Source organism: Haemaphysalis longicornis, unplaced genomic scaffold (assembly GCF_048455015.1).
Source record: "Haemaphysalis longicornis isolate Haplotype H1 unplaced genomic scaffold, Haemaphysalis longicornis Haplotype H1 scaffold_2, whole genome shotgun sequence".
NCBI lineage: Eukaryota > Metazoa > Arthropoda > Arachnida > Ixodida > Ixodidae > Haemaphysalis > Haemaphysalis longicornis.
Genome location: NW_027526295.1, coordinates 34,457,907 through 34,476,592, shown reverse-complemented (window position 1 = coordinate 34,476,592; position 18,686 = coordinate 34,457,907). Strand labels below are relative to the sequence as shown.

Sequence of the window (18,686 nt, the reverse complement as noted above, 5' to 3'; positions counted from 1 at the left end):
GTTCCCCAAAAAATTGTGTTATCTGGAACACTGTCACCTAAGAAAGTGAGGTCTAATATACTGCTGCTGTTCTGAGTGACTCGTGTTTGGGCGTGTATAATCTGTTTAAGTTCAAAGTTAAAAGCAATTTCCAGCAATGCTTCTGCGCAATACGAATCGGCAGTTCCGTGATCTAGTGTTCCCCAGTTTATTCAAGGTAAGTTCAGTATTATACGGTTTCAGTATTATACGGTGGTTTACATTACTTTTAGAATATTTCTGATTGTTTTTAGTCTGCATCGTTGTTAACAAGTATTTCTACTCTTGCCTGTGCAATTGCCCTTATAAAATTTAAATCGGCCACAAGCTCAACAAACATTCTTTACATCACCTTGCAACTTTGGAAGAAACTGAAGGCCGCATTTATTTTATTTTGTACATTTTTTTCAATATCGCTAAGAGTTCGTAATAAGTTAGAACAAACTTTCCGTTCCTATTATGATTAATTTGAGAGTTACAGCATGTTTTCCAGCCTTTCCACTCGTTTCACAAACCTAAAATAAATACATTCCCGAAATCCATTATATTTCTATAACACGTTGCCTATTTTCAAGTTTTCATATCGTGTAATAACACCGTTAGGCGGGCTAGTTGGTACTCAGAATTCATGCTGAATTTTTGCGCAGCGTAAGACTAGGACAGCAAGAACAAGGGACACGAAGACCAGCGCAGTTGGTCTTCGCTGCGCTGGTCTTCGTGTCCCTTGTTCTTTCTGTCCTAGTCTTACGCTGCGCAAAAATTCAGCATGAATTCATATCGTGTTTTGTGCGGAATCTTATAAACCTGTATTGGTGTTGTTTTTGGTGAATTTAATATTCCTATAAAACCTATAGAAACCACGACAAGGATTTCTGATGCTGAATAAACGATGTTCTCCTCGATCCAATTAATTTCATTTTCTGTGAGGAGTAAACTAAAATATGTATTTTGTTTTGTATTATTTTGGTAGCGTTAAACATTCAACAAGAAGTTAAAGGGAAAATTCCGTTTCTATTATAATTATCTGGGTAGTGATATCTGGTGTTCTAGCCCTTGACCTGGTGTTACATTTCTGAAACAAATCTGCATAGGTTCTTAGAAATCGCGAGCATTTGTATATAAAAAAAATCTCTTCATTTTTGCTCCCATGGAAGCGTAAGCTATGTTCATGGCGATTTTAGGCCTCTCCTATTATTTATCTCTAATCGTCATGCAGTTATCCTTATGCAGTTTCAAGCCCATAAAGGTTTCAAACTACAGTTCTCTTAAAACTTGATTTCGCGACAACTCGTCTTACGGAAAGATTCATACCTTTTTTAGGGTATGTTATTTCAAATGAAGCTTTGCGAACTCGTTTTACACATAGACACATCTGGAATGAACTACGATGAAATAAATCTGTGCAACATCTGATAATTTGGAGCTCATTCTGCAAAAAAAAAAGTCATAGAAAGGGGCAGTTTTTTTACTTTATGCAGTTTTCCGATGATTACTTCGTTAACATTTATTATATTACACTTATCCTAGTTCATTGCACAGGTTAGATCTTTAGCTGGATCAATTCCGAAGCTTTCTTCTGCTCAGCCCTTTCTCACTTAGTTGCCGTTAGTGGCGTGACTAGCTGTTTTAATAGTCTTTATTTCCATCAATACAAGTAATGGAGGAGTTGGGAGTAAAAGTAAAAAAAAAAAAGAAACTGCTTGACGGAACTCCCACAGCTGGCAGCGACAGCAAACCGCAACAGAAGGCAAAGTCTGACATTGTACTACGGTCTGCGTAGTGGAAAAAAAAAGAAGAAAAACATAACATGCTTCAACGCTTTGCGTAGTAACAAAAAGAAATGAAAAATAAAAGAAAAAAATGACATTCAACTACACTCTGCGTAATTAAAAAAAGAAAAAAAGAGAAAAATGACATTCCACGCCGCTCTGCGTAGTGGACAAAAAAGCAATAAAACAAATAAAAACCATACGCACAAACAATTCAAGAGTACTCATTAATGAATTCATAACACAAATCAAGCCCTTTTTTTCAAACAGACATTCATTCAAAGTTACACAGCACTGATTTTAATATTAACAATGAACCAACATTAACAATTAATATTAACATGCTTATGTAGAACGTGGATTGTCGGCAAGATAACTGCGTAAAAATGACACAGAAAAATTATCAATATTGATACCCTCATCAGTGAGTGTGTTTAATATTGTAGGTAGTTGATATGATAGGAGTTGATGACCATAGTTTGTACGGACGGGGGGTAATGCCCAATGGGGTTTATGGTGCTGTGGATATGGAGTCTCGTACAACTGTAGGCTTGCTATACTGGAAAGCGAATTTAGACCTCTTTTTCTTTCGCGTTTGTAGTTACGGATCAAGCGGTATTTTTATAGGTTGAATATGTTTACTATGTCATGTTTCCGAAATAAATGTTGTGTTGTATGCCTGTACGGCAAGTCAAGAACAATGCGAAGCATCCGTTTTTCAAGACTAGCTATTTTTTCTAAATCTGAGGTTGTAGTTGTTGCCCATACAAGTGTGCATTAGATGAAGTAAGAGCAGAAAAGAGTCCGGTACAGCACTAGTTTGACTTTTTTTGGCAGTATGTATTTGTGGCGGAGAATAAATCCCATGGACCTCCAAGCTTTCAGCGTTACATGGTGTACGTGATCCATCCCACAACATATTTTCTGAAAAAACAACACCCAATCTTTTGTAGGATTCAACTATTTCAACGGTTTGTGATTTATAGCATAGTGGAATGTGGGAATGTATTGGTTTCACGGAATTTTGACGGAATTTTCGAAGAAAATAATTTTTAGGAATTAACAATACGTTTTTTTTTACTTAAAGAGTTGGTCAAGTTTAAAGAACCATTTGTATTCTGCAGAAAAGAAGACTACATTCCTGACTTGTTAATTAGGGGAATTTTTTGGTGTGTGGCCTACCACATTAAATACCGCATAGTCGGGGCAGCCGCAGGGTTGATTTGCTTCCGTGAAGGGAAAATATGAAATTTCGGGCCAAGAACACAATGCTGGACCTATGCGTGGCAGCACGTTTAGTGCCTGAACATTCAAATCAAAAGAGGTGCGTTTATTTAACAGAGGTATTAAACAATTGCCAGGCGATTTGGCCTTATTCCACAAAGTCTCCACGCCACCCACGGCCACCTCCTTGCAAGAAAGACTGATAGTGAAGACTGAAATCTTGAAACTAGATACCACTCTCGGCTGTTCCAATTATTCTCTGGAAGCCTTGCACAGCCCTCTAAACCCCCAGGCATGTACATCGAAAGAGTGACTGAAGTATCGGTGCACTCTTAAGAATCGCCGCAGGTGAGCTACACCACAGCACTCCAGAACGAGCAGTCGTCGTGACGAGGCCCAGCAGGCCATCACAGAGAAATGTCGTATCTGCGCTGTGACAACAGTGCAAAAGTGCATGTGTGCTGTTGTCAAATCGCAGGCACTATTTGTAAGTGCAGAGAAATTAAAGCGCTCGCCTTGTCGTCGTAACTCGCTCGCTGAACCGACGTAGAGCCACACGGCGGTCCGTCGTAGCCGCTGTCATCGCGGCGTCCCACAGAGGCTTCGAAATCTAAGCGGTTTATACAGTCGTAAGCGTTCGAAACTCGTGAACCTGAACCGCTGACGCTTGTCATACATGTCCCGGTTGTTTAGCGCAAAGAAAACTGTAGGTACATCTGAGGCAAAGTATATGTAACAAACCGGCACCGCCCGCGTTCATTTAGTTAGTAAAGCCCGTTGGGTTGGTTTTTACGATAGCAAGCGAAAACAAGTGGCAGTGCAACGCCCGCACGTGCGGGAGGAAAACCAAGCACAAAAAGAACAGAAGTCCCCCTGGCGCAGTTTCTGGCAGGGGACGCGCGAGCACTGCGAAGGCGGGAAATATGAAATGCGTTGGACAAACCTCCGATGAATTAATCAGGAGAGGAGTGAGATAGAGTAACGAAGAGCGTGATGGGTGGTAAGAGTGCGCGGGTAACGGCGCCGCAGCCCCTTGTGGCGAATCACAGCTGTGCACTTCCGACAGCTTTCACGTTTACTAGAGGGACTTAAATGTTTCACTGTAAGTGCATGCCGGACCTCGTCATTCGCCAAATTTGCACACTTTGTCACTACGATTGCTGATCCTGGAGTGCTGTGGTGAAGCCCACCTGCGGAGATTTTTAAGAGTGTAGGCGAAGCAGTGCTACCGCTCATTGGCCCTCCGCCAGGGGAGGGAACCTATGGGAAAAGACGCGCAAAGCCTCGCGTCATCTGTCATGTACAGATGACAGCAGAACAGCGGTAACAGGCAGCCGGCGCTGACCTAGGCACGCCCTTTCGTTCTCGACGACGTACCACGGCCGTGTACCTGTCCTCCACTTAATGCGATAGCGAGAATAATAAAAAAATTGGGTGCTACCATAAGTAGCCATTGGCTTCCATTGGGTGGTTTTGGTGAGCAATTTCCCAAGTGTGGGTCGTGGATATGAAAAGCCCCAACAGTTCCAGCGGTAATTCGTATTGTATGCAGGAATGGTGTTTTCGTAGGTGGTAGATACGGTCTCTTTAGTTATGTCTAGGGCACCTTAAAATCTTGCATTCATTAAGATTTATTCGCACGCGAGATCGATTCATTGGCCCCAGTAATAGTCATAAGTACACACTCAAGACGGGCGGTTATGTCAGTGTTTACGGTGTGAACTTCAAAACGACTAGTGCGCACAATTTTACAGACCTCAACACATTGCACTTAACGCGCGTGAATTTAAAATAGCTTGGAATTTCAACGTCCAACTTGATGACAGCCCGTAAGCTCGACCAGTAGGTAAGGAGACGCAGGGACTACAGCTCAAAACAGGGATACGAACACACAATATTAATATTTTTCTTTTGAGTATTGAAGTCTTCCTATTGTTTCGTTTCTTTCTTTGTCTATATATGTTTAGTGTTCGTTTTCTTGTTTTTCTTCAAAATATGAAGCATGCTCTATATTTTTTTCTTTAACGATCATCATGGGGGTACTGCCTGCCTGTTTTAGGGGCGAAGCACCTTAGGGGCTTGGGCTGTCGGCGTCTCCTGTCGTCGTTTCAAGTTGTCATGGTAAATCAAGTTGTCAGACGATGGCCAGAAAACAAGCCAAAAAACCGGTTCAAACTGAACGAACATTATTTAAACTAATTTAAAATACACTAATTATCAGGATTCAATTGCAGTAGCAACAGAAATTGTAAAATTCCGTCTAGAAATTGGTTTCGAAGGACAGGTTTTTTCCTGTACAGCATACTTCTTAGCATGCTGCGGCGTGTGACACTAAGACAACTTACGGACACTTTTGCCTCTCGTTCAATTGCTTAAATCCGGTTCGACGCAAGAGAGTGCGCCACCGCCTCAGTAACCGCGCGATTGCTCCTCCCACCGGCGCTTCTCCAGTGCCCAATCAGCGCGCGCTGCGTGGCAAGAGAGACACTTACAATGTTTGAATACACTTGTAAACGGCATGCTTCGCCCCTCCCCAGTTTTCATGTTAGTGGAGATGGCCCGGGATTTTACTTCGGGACGTCCCAGTCTCTGTACCCAGTAATGTATCATGTTTACTTTTTGATAATCAAATTCAATTCAAATAAAAAGGACAGAGACAAGCGGTGTGTCCTTGCCTTTGGTGTGTGCTTTGTCTCTGTTGTGCTTCGTAGTCACTACGTCCTCCATTTATTTAGCAAAAGCTGTGGCCACTTTATAAAACACCCGACGTCGCTCCCGAAGAGAAACCGAGTTGGTGCTTTGTCCCACGATCATGATCCTTCGCTTCAGCACATGTGGCCAGGGTACCACTGATCAATAGCGTGAGGAGCAGTAAATATAGTGCACCCCACTCCGTATGACGCACAACGGCACTATTGGGTTGGAAGGCCCGAAGTTAACGTGCGGAGGAGCGTTAACGCAGAATTGTGCGGGCCACTGGCCGAACAGTTGTTCGCAATTTTACGAATACTGCATAGAAATTAAATCATGATATTTTCGAGATGAATCCTCAGCATGTATTGAAATCCACCACGAGCGTGTCGGCCTAATTTTCCCGTTGCATTTTCATTCGTTTAATTATGATGTCGGTGTCTTGGGGCCGGACATCATAGCTTTTTGAGATTGCACATATCAACACCCGACTGTATTATTTTCAAGTAACTTTTTTTTAGTTTACGTGTGAAACGTAAGTATAAACTACTCTGGATTCTCCGCAAAACCACGCGGCCGTTGTTGAATTTAATTTTTTGAATTTTATTGGGAAAGCGTGAACATGAAACCTTATTTGGTACTGTAAAAGCATTGTTCACCACTACTAAAAAGGTTGATTCTAAGTTTCAAGTTGGGATGGTTGATACAGAGTTTTGCAAAAATGGGAATAATGGTGATAAGCGTTCGCAGGGTTCCGCATCAGAGGAGGCCAATTCGTGGCCCCCCGAGGATCCCGCGCCCTCAAAAATTACCTCCACATTACCAAAACAAGCAGCATTTTTCAGCCGCACCATCTGTTTGGAGCGATTTCCCGCGCAAGCCGGGTTAACTCCCCAAGCATTGTCGTTCCGCACTAGCGTAACTAAATAATCTACGCTTAAGAGTACTGCCACTTCGTGCACCCGGAAGCGTCTGGGGGCCATTTTGTATTTTGTTTCTGGCTCGCAGTGTTCCCATCTCTCCCAATGAAACCGCTGCGGGTTGTGACGGCAAGAGTGTGACCGGCCGCTTTAGCATCCGCGCAGCAGAGAGAGAGAGAGAGAGAGAGAGAGACAGAGAGAGAGAGAGAGAGGTGAGAGGCGCCCAGAAACAAAATGGCTGCGCCCATATGTAAACAAATATCACGTGGTGCCGACCGACCAATGAAAATCCTCGCGGCACATAAGAATGGCAGAAAAGAGTGCCGATACTCTAAAAGCCTTTAGTTAGTGACGTGATACCGCACAAAGGGGAATGCGCGTGGCCGAGGAGTCGCTTGTACCTATTTTACTTGTACGTGCCCTGAGTCTCCAAAGCACGTGAATCACATTGTATTTTCCTAGGCACTGAACTCGGGCACCACCCGTGGCAGGAGGGCCTATTTAGTGATTGGAGGGTACTTCCCAGTCTAAAATGACAACAGGAATACCGCAGAAACCTAAAGAAAATTGCTGCCATACGACGAAAAAATTTGTTGTTGCAACACAAGCCCTGTTGTTACGTCAAAGCTATCCGTTGTTAAGGCACACATTTATGTCGTAACGACAAAGTCAATTTTCTCAGCGACAAACACTCCTGTTGTCACAACAGAACTGCCTGTCGCTACGGCAGCCTTCATGCTGTCGTCACATAGCCAGCTGCCAGAATCACGACACAAGAATACGACAAGCAGACAGTGCGACGCACAAAAATGCGACGACCTACCGGAATTTTTCTTGTCATTTTCTATTGGGTCTTCCTATTATAGGGACTCCGCAACACTTCCAATAAACGCTCTCGCTCTTTCCTTCCGGCCTAGAAGCGCTGCGAAAGCACTGCGTGATTTGCTCGTCGCAGCAGATACGCCTTCCGATTCTGATTTACAGTGGCTGTCGAATGCGTTCTTTGCTGCAACTGAAGGAAATGGGGCCAATAGCCGCTACACCGCTGTAGTGACGTACTTTAAGGGGTCGAAGAACGCCAAGACCTGGAAAGAGAGGAAAATATTTTCAGCAAGTTTCAGAGTAAGCTGATGGGCGTAGAGCACTAATTTTTGGCTGAGCTACTTGCGAGCCCCTAATCTAAGTACTGACTGTTCTACGTTCTACGTTCTGCAAGCATCTAGGATTCAGAGATATGATGAAAAAGTGTTGCAGGGTCCCCTTAAAACGGTAACATTTGCTGGTGCTCCAAACGTTCGCGAATATTACAAGTTGCGGTAATGGCGGAAAATTGTTGCGGCGAAAATAAAGGGTGTTACAAAATGTGAGTGAAAGGCGAGGTTTCTATTAAATACCTAAGATAGAAACGTAAGTTCACGTCTTAAGAATTCGTGTACTTTCGGGGAGTACAATGGACCACAGACAGCCCCACCACAGTCTTCTGAGCACAAAACGTTATAATGCCAGGGGCTGTAAGAGACACAATGAAACTATTTTCATTTTTACAAATGCATCACAAATTTTGCGGTCATCACAAGTAGTCAGGGCGGTCATGCACCCACTTGGCCTCCTGTGTGCACGCGTATGGTAACGGTGGAACGGGAAGGTGGAGGAAGCGAGCGGGTACGTACGAAAGGCTCAAATTTGATGATGATTACGAGGATTAACGCGCCGACGCTACACAGGCGATGAGACCGGCCGTAGTTTAGGGCGCGGATTAATTTTGAACGACTGGGATTCTCTAGCGTGCGCTGAAATCTCGAACACATGGACGTTCGTGCTTTTCGCCTCCATCAGAAAAGCGGCCGCTGTGGCCAACACTCAAATGTGATTTCCTATTATTCCTCCCAAGCATAATAAAAAAAAAATCTGGCGAAGCTTGCACCTATTCGCGCAAAGCATGAACCATAAACAAGCGGCAGGATTTATTTCTATCTGAGCACTGAAGAACCCATCCCCAAGCATTTGCACAAGTTTCACATTGTTTATTCACATGTTCCGCCATTGGTTTGCGCTGTACCAGTTGTAGTCATCGTCATGTGCATCGATATCGTCGTGGTCCTCATGTCAAGCGTTACATGCGCGGTAGCGCTTGATGATAGGTGGGGCGCAGCGGCGGCGCGTACGCGCAAGACGCATGCGCGGCGTTCCTGGAGTAGCGTCGGGGTTCCGGGGAGAAGGTGTTGCGCCAGCTGTGGCATTTTTGGTTGCTAGGCAACGCGAGGCACTCCTCAAGGTTTTCGCCGTTTTCGTTACAAAAGCCATTGATTGAGCAGGGGACGGTCGGCGGTCACCCCAAGGCACGGGCTCACGAGCGGTCGCAATTTTTTTGGTATCTTTAATGCTTTACGCTCCACCCTTTACGACCAATTACAACACCTTTTAAAAGAAGCGGGAAAAGCATCTGAGAAACTTGTCGCGTTATTTTTACTCCTATTTTCAAAAATGAATACCTCCAGCGACACCTGCAGCACAAAATGGGTTGCTAAAATAATCGTGAAACATTCTTGCACCTGGAGAGGAAGTTGACCATGCCTCCCCTTATTTTTCTCCATTTTCATGGATGAGCGAGATACGAAGCGCGCAATTTGTACGCTTCCGTGGAACAAGTTGGGGATCGTACGGTAGCACATGCTCCGGTTCGTGTTCACGTGCATGCTATTTTTGCTCGAATTACACCTGCTTATTAAGACAAAATACATATTTGGGTTCATTATCCACTTCGTGCGAATAACCAATTTTATCGCAAACTGTGAACCGATAACGAAGGCATTAAGGAAAACTTGTGAAGCAGCGGCGCCTACCAAACCACTATCCGGCGATTTCTTTGTGACGTCACAGAATATAGTTTGTGCGGTTGGCGCCCACTGACCTTCACCACCGCGAAGAAACATCACTGGGCAGTCGCAGAGGTACCTCTACTTCCGTTTGATTGTATCACTTGGACGCTAACGTGCAGTTTACTTACTGATAGCTGCTTTTAGTGGTGGCTCTTAGTACGTTAATACTTCAGCAAGATTTGTTGACGGGGTAGTTGGTCTGATACTTGAAATCCATGAGAATTCCGCAGATTGACGACACGCAGAGAGAAGACAACAAGACGAGCGAAACTAACTCAACAACTAACGCAACAACTGACTACTGCAAAGGTTACGACTGCCCAGAATACGTCAATGCCGCGCAATTTTTTGCCTTTTTCTCGACTAAACAACGTCGTTCGGGGCAGTAAGGTTATAAAGCAAAGTTGCATTTTCTCTTTATGGCTCCTTTAAACCTCTCTAAAATAGCTTGTCTAACCGTGAGCGCTGCCTTGAATCTTTGGTTGATACAGGCCAGTAACACTCAGGCGTTCTCTTTCGCAGAACCTTCACCGATATGTTCGGCACCAAAGTACTCGGCGCTGCCCTGCTCACCCTGTGGCTGCTGCTGCTACTGTCCAGTTCAGCGGCTGACTCGACGACGCTGAACAGTGCTGGCCAAAGCATACACGACATCAAGGGCATCCCTACACAGGTAACGCATAATGCCAGAACCAAAGAGGCTGATGACACGCCGTACCACGGCGATGTCCGGCCACCGGCTGCTGAGCGTATTAAGTAAACGCAAGGCAGAAATTGTAACTCCAAAAGCCCATAATATCGGCCGTGAATGTTTGAAACAGTTTGGAAGTAAACAGAAGGCTTACGGTGCCGACGAAGTAGCTACTCAAGATGCAATTCTTTTATGATATAGCTGACAGCAAAACTGGTTTGAAATCAAGAGCAAGTTCCGCTGAATTCCCCGAGAACAGCACTTCATGTACATTGTCAGACACTTCGAGCATTGTCGCAAAATGGGCCAATAAGTAAAGCCGCGCCATTACGTAGCAGGGATGGCAGAAAAACATATTGCAAACTATTGTGTTACGTCTCCACCGCAGGTGGCAAGGGGGCCGCAGACAGCGCTTGGTATTTCCACAACGTTGCTGCCTTAATACAGCACTTGAATTGCGAACTTAAACGACAATGTGGATACCAACCGTCCGAAATCGGGCGGCCATATTTCAATGGAATCCTGCGGGCTATGGTCACGTCAGTGATGTAGCCAGAAATTTTTTTCGGGTGGTCTTCCACCCTCCCCGTAAAAATATTTAACGAAACAGTCTGCGCCCAAAGAATACTTTCTTTTTATTTTTTGTGCTATTTTTGTTTTTACATATAAATTTATATGAAAAGTGCGCAAAAAACATGGTCGTAAAAAAGGCCATGCGCCACTTACAAACCCCCCAAAGCCTGGCTACGCAATGATTTATGTATATGTGACCTTCTGCAATATTTCAACAAGCCCTGCATCTCAATAATTTCAACATCTGAATCTTTCCCGCGCTCTGAGGTTCGGATTTCTGGCTATTGGCAGGGGCCGAAGCAGGCTCCTATTGGCGATTCGCAATGACCTGACATTTTTAGTCCACAGCGTACCTCCGGACTCTTCTAATGAAAACGTCGTGACCAAGGTGAAACACCACCATCATCATTAGCCTACCTACGCCCACTGCACGGCAAAGGCCTCTTCCATAGATCTCCAAATATCCCGGTCCTGTGCTAACTGCGTCCAATTTATCCCCCTAAACTTCTTTATCTCATCTGCCCATCTAAATTTCTGCCGCCCCCTGCCAAGCTTGCCATCTCTAGAGATCCACTTTGTTACCCTTAATGACCAACGGTTCTCTTTCCTTCGCATTACATGCCCTGCCCACGCCCATTTGTTCTTATTAATTTCTAGTAATATGCCCGTAACACGCTTTCGTTCCCTGACCTCCTCCGCTCTCTTCTTGTCCCTTAATGTTGCACCTATCATCTTCTGTTCTATTCCTCGCTGAGTCGTCCTCAATTTAAGTTGAACACTCTTAGTGTGCCTCCAAATTTCTGCCCCGTAGATGAGTGCCGGTAAGATGCCGCTGTCATGCACCTTCGGTGAAACAATAATGCCGTGAAATTTAGAGTCATTACAGGCTGCATGCCACCTTGAGCGAACATTTACACCAAGCGGCCACACTAAATTTTTGGTGAACACACCACGACCGCATCTGCTTACGGGTGATTTCAATGCACATCACCCGGCTTGGTACAGAAAAAATACAGCACCTCGGGGACACCGCCTTGTAAGCATTGCTAGAAATGCCGGATTGCCCATCACCAACACCGGCAGTGCCACATATGTGCGTGGAAAAACATTGAGTGCTTTGGATGTGACAACAATATATGACTGCTGATGACAGCCGGGTCATGGTTTGCTGATGTGGAAAGCTTCGGCACGGGCCATCGTCCAACTGATACAGTAATCAAGGAAATCGGTGATAAACTGCAGTAACTCAGCGTGCAGCACGAAGTGTGAGGAACTTTGCTGGCGGGTGGCAGTGCTACTCTTGCAACGCATGAAACTTCTGACGCTCTTTCGAACGCGAGGGCTGCATCTAAGTTCCCTTCTTTGTTCACCAGGGGGGTATCAGCGATTGACAGCAAGTACGAGACACTTCGCGCAATGCTCAGGAGTGGAGTGAGGTGGGCACAAAAGAAAAAAAAACGATCTCTCCGGATATATTCCAGCTGCTAGACGTTCGAAAAACGTCCAAATTTACATCCTTAAGCTCGCTAAACAGCGCTAGAGCCAGTTCTGCTTTGGTCTAGATCCACGGAAATCACTAACACGTATTTCTTACTAAGGTCGCCACTCCGCCCAGAAACGTTGTGATCTCAGTAGCGCCCATGTTCTGCTAATCCACGAAGAGCGGGGCGCTAATGGATCAACCTTTCACCGTTGAAGCGCTCACCATGGCGTTATAGAATGTCAATTTGTCTCCCACTCCTGGCACTGATGGCACCAGGTATACGGCTTTACGCCAGCTGGCCACGAAAGTTGTCTAGAAGCTTTTCTACCTGTAGAACGAACCGTGGCACAAAGCGCGCCTTGAGGCCAGCTGGAAAATTGCGCGGGTCGCGGCAGTCCTCAAGCCAGGCCAGCCGGCAACAGATATAGAGTCGCACCGGCCAACGGCACTTTTAAGTTGCGTTGGCAAGGTAATAGATCTCATGGATGCTGTTTCTAGAACGAATTTCGTGCGACTTTGAAAACCAAACATTTATTCATCGCGAATGCTTGGATTAAGCAGAGGACGAAGCGGCAGGGATAACGTAATTTCCTTGGTCTCGGATATCTGCTGTCAAAAATCAGCTGAAATTATCCCTATAGCTTTTTTTCAGATCAAGGCAGCATTTGACAGCGTGGCACATTAAGCTTTCCGAAGGAAGATGACATGCGTAAGGCTGCGATGACGCATGCTTAACCCGCTCTGATTACCTACAACATCGTTACGTTTATATAGCCGCCAGTGATGACGAAACGGCCAAGTGCCCCGATATGCATGAGCTTCCCGGAGCCCACCGACGCTTTTCATTATATGCCCCATAAGTCTGCCAACGGCTCTTCCCAAAGTTGCAAATATTTCGCTGTATGCATAGATTTGCATCTCGGTCTTTGGTAGAAACCGCTTAGATAGTTGGGCCACATTTCATAGTGAAAACTGGGAAGTTGTTTTGGTGTCGAAACACCTCCCGAAATTTAGAGATGGTGGATCCCCTCCCCCTTTGTTTCGGCCTTCTTTCCGCCAATGCGTTTTAACAATCAGTCTATAAATTTAAATGTAAAAATGAGAGTAAGATATGAAAGCTTAAACGTTTAAGATACTGTTAATCGACGAGATTTAGGGGAAACCCCAATGCCGAGTAAGTTTCTGCGAAGCAAAGACGGACATCCACGTAAATGCAGCCATGCAGCTACAAAGGAAAGGCATACAGCTTTCTCAGAAACTTCACAGTTGACGAATTTTTCTTCAACTGTGAAGTTTCTGAGAAAAAACTGTATAGCTTTCATTTGTAGCCTTATGGCTGCAATTAGGTGGATGTCCAACTTTCCTTCGAAGATATCTCTGAGGTGAAGACTATCTTTTTAAAAATTTTTGTCGGGCATAACACCCCCCAAAAGTATTTCTGGCTACGCCACCACCAGCCACCACCTTTGCAACACGGCATACGTTCCTTTCTCTCGAGAAGACTTATTGCTAAAACCACATGGACTGAAAAATTCGAAGTGGGGGGACCCTATTCACCTTTGCATTCCATTTACCCTCTCAGCAAAATCTGTTTTCCCCTGGCCCAAACAAAAGGCTTAAAGCAGTGTTGCATTGTCTGCTCCTCGACGTGGCTTAGACTCGACTCTTCAAGTTCAAAATAGGATGGGAAGGCTCACCACTCTGCCTCACTTGAGCTGTGCGCGAGAGCACCGAGCACTCGTTCATCTGCCGGCTATGTGCCGCTCCGCCAGCGACAGCGGCCAGCTGCATGTTTCCTGTACGACACGGGAAAGGCTTCAGTTGTGTCGCTTTTTGGGACACTGGGCCAACAGTGATGTTGATTCATCTTTAGTGACGAACATTTTGCGGAGTTTTTGGGGGGCTCTGAACTGGAAAATATTTTGTAATTCTGGAAATGCGTGCGTAAACATGTGTACGCGTTCGTGTAGTCATGTACAGTTTTTTCTTTCTGTTTGGTTGGCATTCTATAATTCCTCGCCACCATTTGTGTTAATTTTAAACCCTAATTTCTCTATTGTGTTTCGTTGCTTGAATGTTCTTCCGTGCCATTTCTGTACTTCATTTTCGGTTTCTCTCTCAATGTTGTGTCCTCAATCTACCACACTGATCTCACTGTATTGCAAGCATCCCCATCTGGCGTAGGAAGCACTGCCGTTAGCGGAGCGGACCTCTATGGTTAACATTAAAGTGTTCCTTCTCTCTTCCTCCCCCCTCTCTCTCTACCGGGGAAGTCATAACCTTGAAGTACGGTGACGGCAGGTCGCGCGAAGTTCACTCAACTTTGATTTCGCGATCAATACACGCCGCAAAAGGGTGAATTCTCTGGATCAGCATTGTGCTACCAGTGACCAGGGGAAGCACGCGAACTTCTTAAAGTCAACTGTGCAAATCACGATACGCTCTACCAGTTGTAAAGCGATTCTGTTACACTAAAAAGGGCCTTGAAGGTCCTGCAGCGATGATCAAAGTTTCGGCACCTTAAATAGTGACAACTTGCTGAAGTTGACTTCCTCGTACAATAAATGTCGGTAGCAACCAGTGCCTCGAATGCAGGCTCATTACACCGCTACGCACTGAGCTGCAAATGGTTATACTGTGGAAATGCGTGATTCTTGTGTTGACGGTGTACAGCGGTGTTTTGTCCCACTCCACACCAACGTTTAGGGTGAACATTGATACAGATCTACACGCAGCCCGGGTACATACGGGCACGTCAAATTTGCCACATTTAGCTCATCAATGCTTTCAGCACTACAATCAACACTGACTTCGTGTGTAAAAAGTATGGCTACCAATGCAGGTTACGAAGAAGGGGAACCCGCTGCTCATGCTGATGGAGCCTGCACTGCCGGCGCTCAAGTACATGCTGCCGCTGATGGCGCTTCTGGCGCTACCCGAGCTCCTGAGCACGGCGCTGACCAGCCTGAGGGGCATGGCGGCCATGAACGCCGGCAACTACGCTGTCCAGGCGAGGCGCAGAGGCCGCCGAGGAGTGCGCGACGCCGACGGCTTCATGATGGGTGGCGCCGCCGGCAGGGCCATGCCATCCGGAGTGGACTACATGGAGGGCGCGCAGCAGATGATGGCCCTCCTGTCGCGCCTGGACGAAGCCGTGCAGCGGTACGGACAGCAGGACGCGGCCTGCCAGCTGAGGGCCATGTGCGAGTTCCACCGGTCTGGAGGTATGAGCCCGGAGGCCGGCAGCCTTGCCAAGAACATCATCGCCATGCTCAAGTGAGTACTAGGTGGATGGTAAGAAGGGGACAGTACTTCCAGATCGACAAAATTGAGCAGGGCATCTTAGAAGGATGGCGACTGCTCCGCAAAGGCTGGATTTGATTGATTGATTGATTGTAGGGTTTAACGCGCCGACGCAACGCAGGCGTTTGCCCATCTGTACGTCTGCCCGTGGTTCTTGTTTCCGTGTGGTAACAACTTCAAAAGTGAACTGTACGCGAAACGCATAGATTATCAACGGAGACGGCAGCGAATCACATGAGCGCAAGCTTTCAGAACAGGTGTGCCCGTGCGGCACGCTATAGACCAACAGACCCCAGTTGATCGCTATCAAGCATACGTATGGGCGAGGCATCACACTAAATACTTGCACGCATCTTTACGCTAATTGTCTTGGCTAAAAGGCCTGACCCAGCCTCCTGAGAAAGACCTACATGAAAACACACTATAAAAAGGGCGAGACATCTGCATGATGAGGTAACAATTGGGAGAAAAAAAAAGAAGTCAAAATGACAAGGCCTAATTATCCTCCCAGGCCGAAACAGAGGGAACCACAGCTATTCTGAAGTATTGCATTTGAGAGGCAGTTGAAGAGTCAACTGACGTACGTTGAAGATAAACGAAAAATCAACAGCCTAAAAGTTCGAGGCTATTCCGCTATGCGATTGTGGATGACCAGAGGAGCTGTACAGTGATTGTCACGTAGGAATGATGGTCACAATGGCTTTGTTGCCGCTGACATACAATGACCACCATACTCGCAACTGGATAATGTCAAATCAGTGCTTTTATTCCGTATGGTGATCGGTTGGGCTGAATAGGTGCGGCATTACAAGCCAATATGAGTCACGTCAACAACTGCCTTTTTGCTCCCGACAAATGTTGTACCTTGAAGTTACCGACTACAAGAAAAGGGGTTTTGTCACCGCCACTAACCCACCATCCGAGGTCAGTTCGAGGACACCTAATCACCTAGGGTTTCTTAATGCGTTTGAAATGAAGACAAAGTGAAAGCATGGGACGCTTTGGTTACGCCCTGCGGTAACGAATGGTTTGGTCCTCTTGCCAAAGAACACGATTTGCTTTGCGATCTGCGTCCGCCTCGCGCTTTCGAATGGCTTTGATATCTCGCCTACGCGTTGCGCCGCAGCCTTTTCCCTTCCGCAACTGCCGAGTGAAAGCGCGTGTCATAGAACCCTTTGCTCTTCAAATACGCGTGGTTCCTCGGGAGAATCGATGTGAGGACCTGGAAAAATGTATGGATACCTAGCCTAATAGAGCTCCGCTGTACAAACTGGAAAAAGCCGATGACTAGGCCATGGCAGCTACGTTCAGTTGTAAAATCGAAACGTACATACGGGCCTTATTTTCCAGGAAACGAATAGCCAACGCGAAACAAATGACACAGGCTACATCGATCCCCATCGTCACCGCCAACACTACTATCACCGATTTTTAAGCGTCATTGAGGGTACATTTCACCCATCCGGGTATCATCTTTTTTTTACGGGATGTATTTCGAGGTTTTCACGACCGGCTGAACATCGTGCTCGCGTAGGGCAGTAACACGGGTGTATCAATGCACCATTTCGCGGCTGACAGGGCTCTCCGCAGGGACAAGTACTATTCTACGGTGATTTCCTTAGGCACGGAAGTGGGACACAGGAGACACCACCAGACAACAAACCGCTATATAAAGACGCTGCTCGTCCTGTCATTTTTCGCGGTGTCTGGTCTCCCATAGCGTTAGTAACAAATGCACCCATACCAATTCGGCCGCACACCACCTTAGTCTCTACGAGCAGACAGAAAAAAGTGTTCGATAGAGCGCTTTCGGTACTGTAGCTTCCTCGAAGCGCACGGGCGCACACTATCCCGCTCCAGTTCAGCGGCTGCTCAAAGCAGACATTGTATGCCTGCTCGACTCGGTTCTCCCGTCGTGCTAGAGAAGAAAAGCAGCGGGCATTGAGGAACCCTTTCGCTGAGGACCCGTTTGTCGCGGGGAATAGCGCGCACGATTTCGGCTTGCGAACTGGCAAGCAGTGTCACGGTATTTGCAGGCACAGTGCACACACATAGGTTGTCACAGAACTAAGGAAGTCGTCCATTTCACCTATCGCTTGATTCCTTCCTTTCTCTCTCGGTTGTCGTTTGCTCGCGTGTTCCTTTACTAGGCCGCGTTCCCGCTGGTCTCGCGTGCCTTCTCTACTGGCGGATCGCTAACTGGCTTACGTGTTGGCTTTCTTGCGCTTTGATGCTTTTTGAAGATATAGAGGCTTGAATTTACACACCAACACGGGCCTTTCGCAGCCTCCCGCCGCTTGTGCGCAATGATAGGAAATCCGAGTAGCGATGCTGAGATTGCTCCCTCCCGAGTTTCCTCTCGAAGCCGGAATTAGACCTTGCTTATTTAGGTGTAAATGGGGAACGTCATCATATTGGCCCCGAGGACATACCGTGGCGCCAGTTACGAGTGGCGTCACTTGTAGGACGCCGGGTTATGCTGTCGTCTGCTAGAACACATTTCCTGTGCTTATGCGACCGCACGTTTCTTTTTGTGGCCACCGTGTGCCCCCTCCTCGCGGTTTTGGAGCAAATTGCAGAAGAAAGTTGTCTACAGACCAAATAATCCGGGCGAGCAATCAACGGCTCGCTTGTTCCCGACGACACCGCCGCGCCTGGGTAGTTGCTACCATCGCCACCGACAGCTGGTACGCAGCCAGCTAACGCCAAAGACGATACAATTGGTGCCATGAAAAGTGCACTGTTAACTCATTATGAAATACTTGCGACGTGACATGTACGCGACTGTGTGTGCGAGAAAATAGACCTTGCAACAGCGACAGAAACGCGCCGCTCTGTTGCGATCTCACCACGCGTTCTGCGCGCATTGCATGTAGGTAAATGAATGACTACGTGAGACCGGTGGGCGGATTGCTTCGCCGCACAGGCTTAAAAGTGCTGGTACGATCGGCACTTTGGCTTAAGCAGTGCCTATTTCCCCTGCAATGTTTTTTTTATATTCATGCCCTGATTTGATTAATAATCACTAGTACTCTGTACTACTGATATGTTTACTTTTCGCGACAACTTTTCCGCAATGTACGAATGGTATTAACGCGAGTTTTTAACGCCTTCGAGCGGGTTTAGACTTGGCTA

General features: G+C 46.3%; 1 protein-coding gene across 1 annotated transcript in view; it reads left to right on the top strand.

The window, feature by feature from the left end:
- Positions 1-15,528, top strand: part of LOC144167053 (uncharacterized) — a 33,928-nt gene extending 18,400 nt beyond the window's left edge. The window contains exons 2-3 of the mRNA XM_077696442.1: positions 10,024-10,174; positions 15,091-15,528. Of these exons, the coding sequence (XP_077552568.1) occupies positions 10,037-10,174; positions 15,091-15,528 (576 nt within the window). The 5' untranslated portion in view covers positions 10,024-10,036. The remainder of the gene's footprint in view (positions 1-10,023; positions 10,175-15,090) is intronic.
- The last annotated feature ends 3,158 nt before the right edge of the window (positions 15,529-18,686 follow it).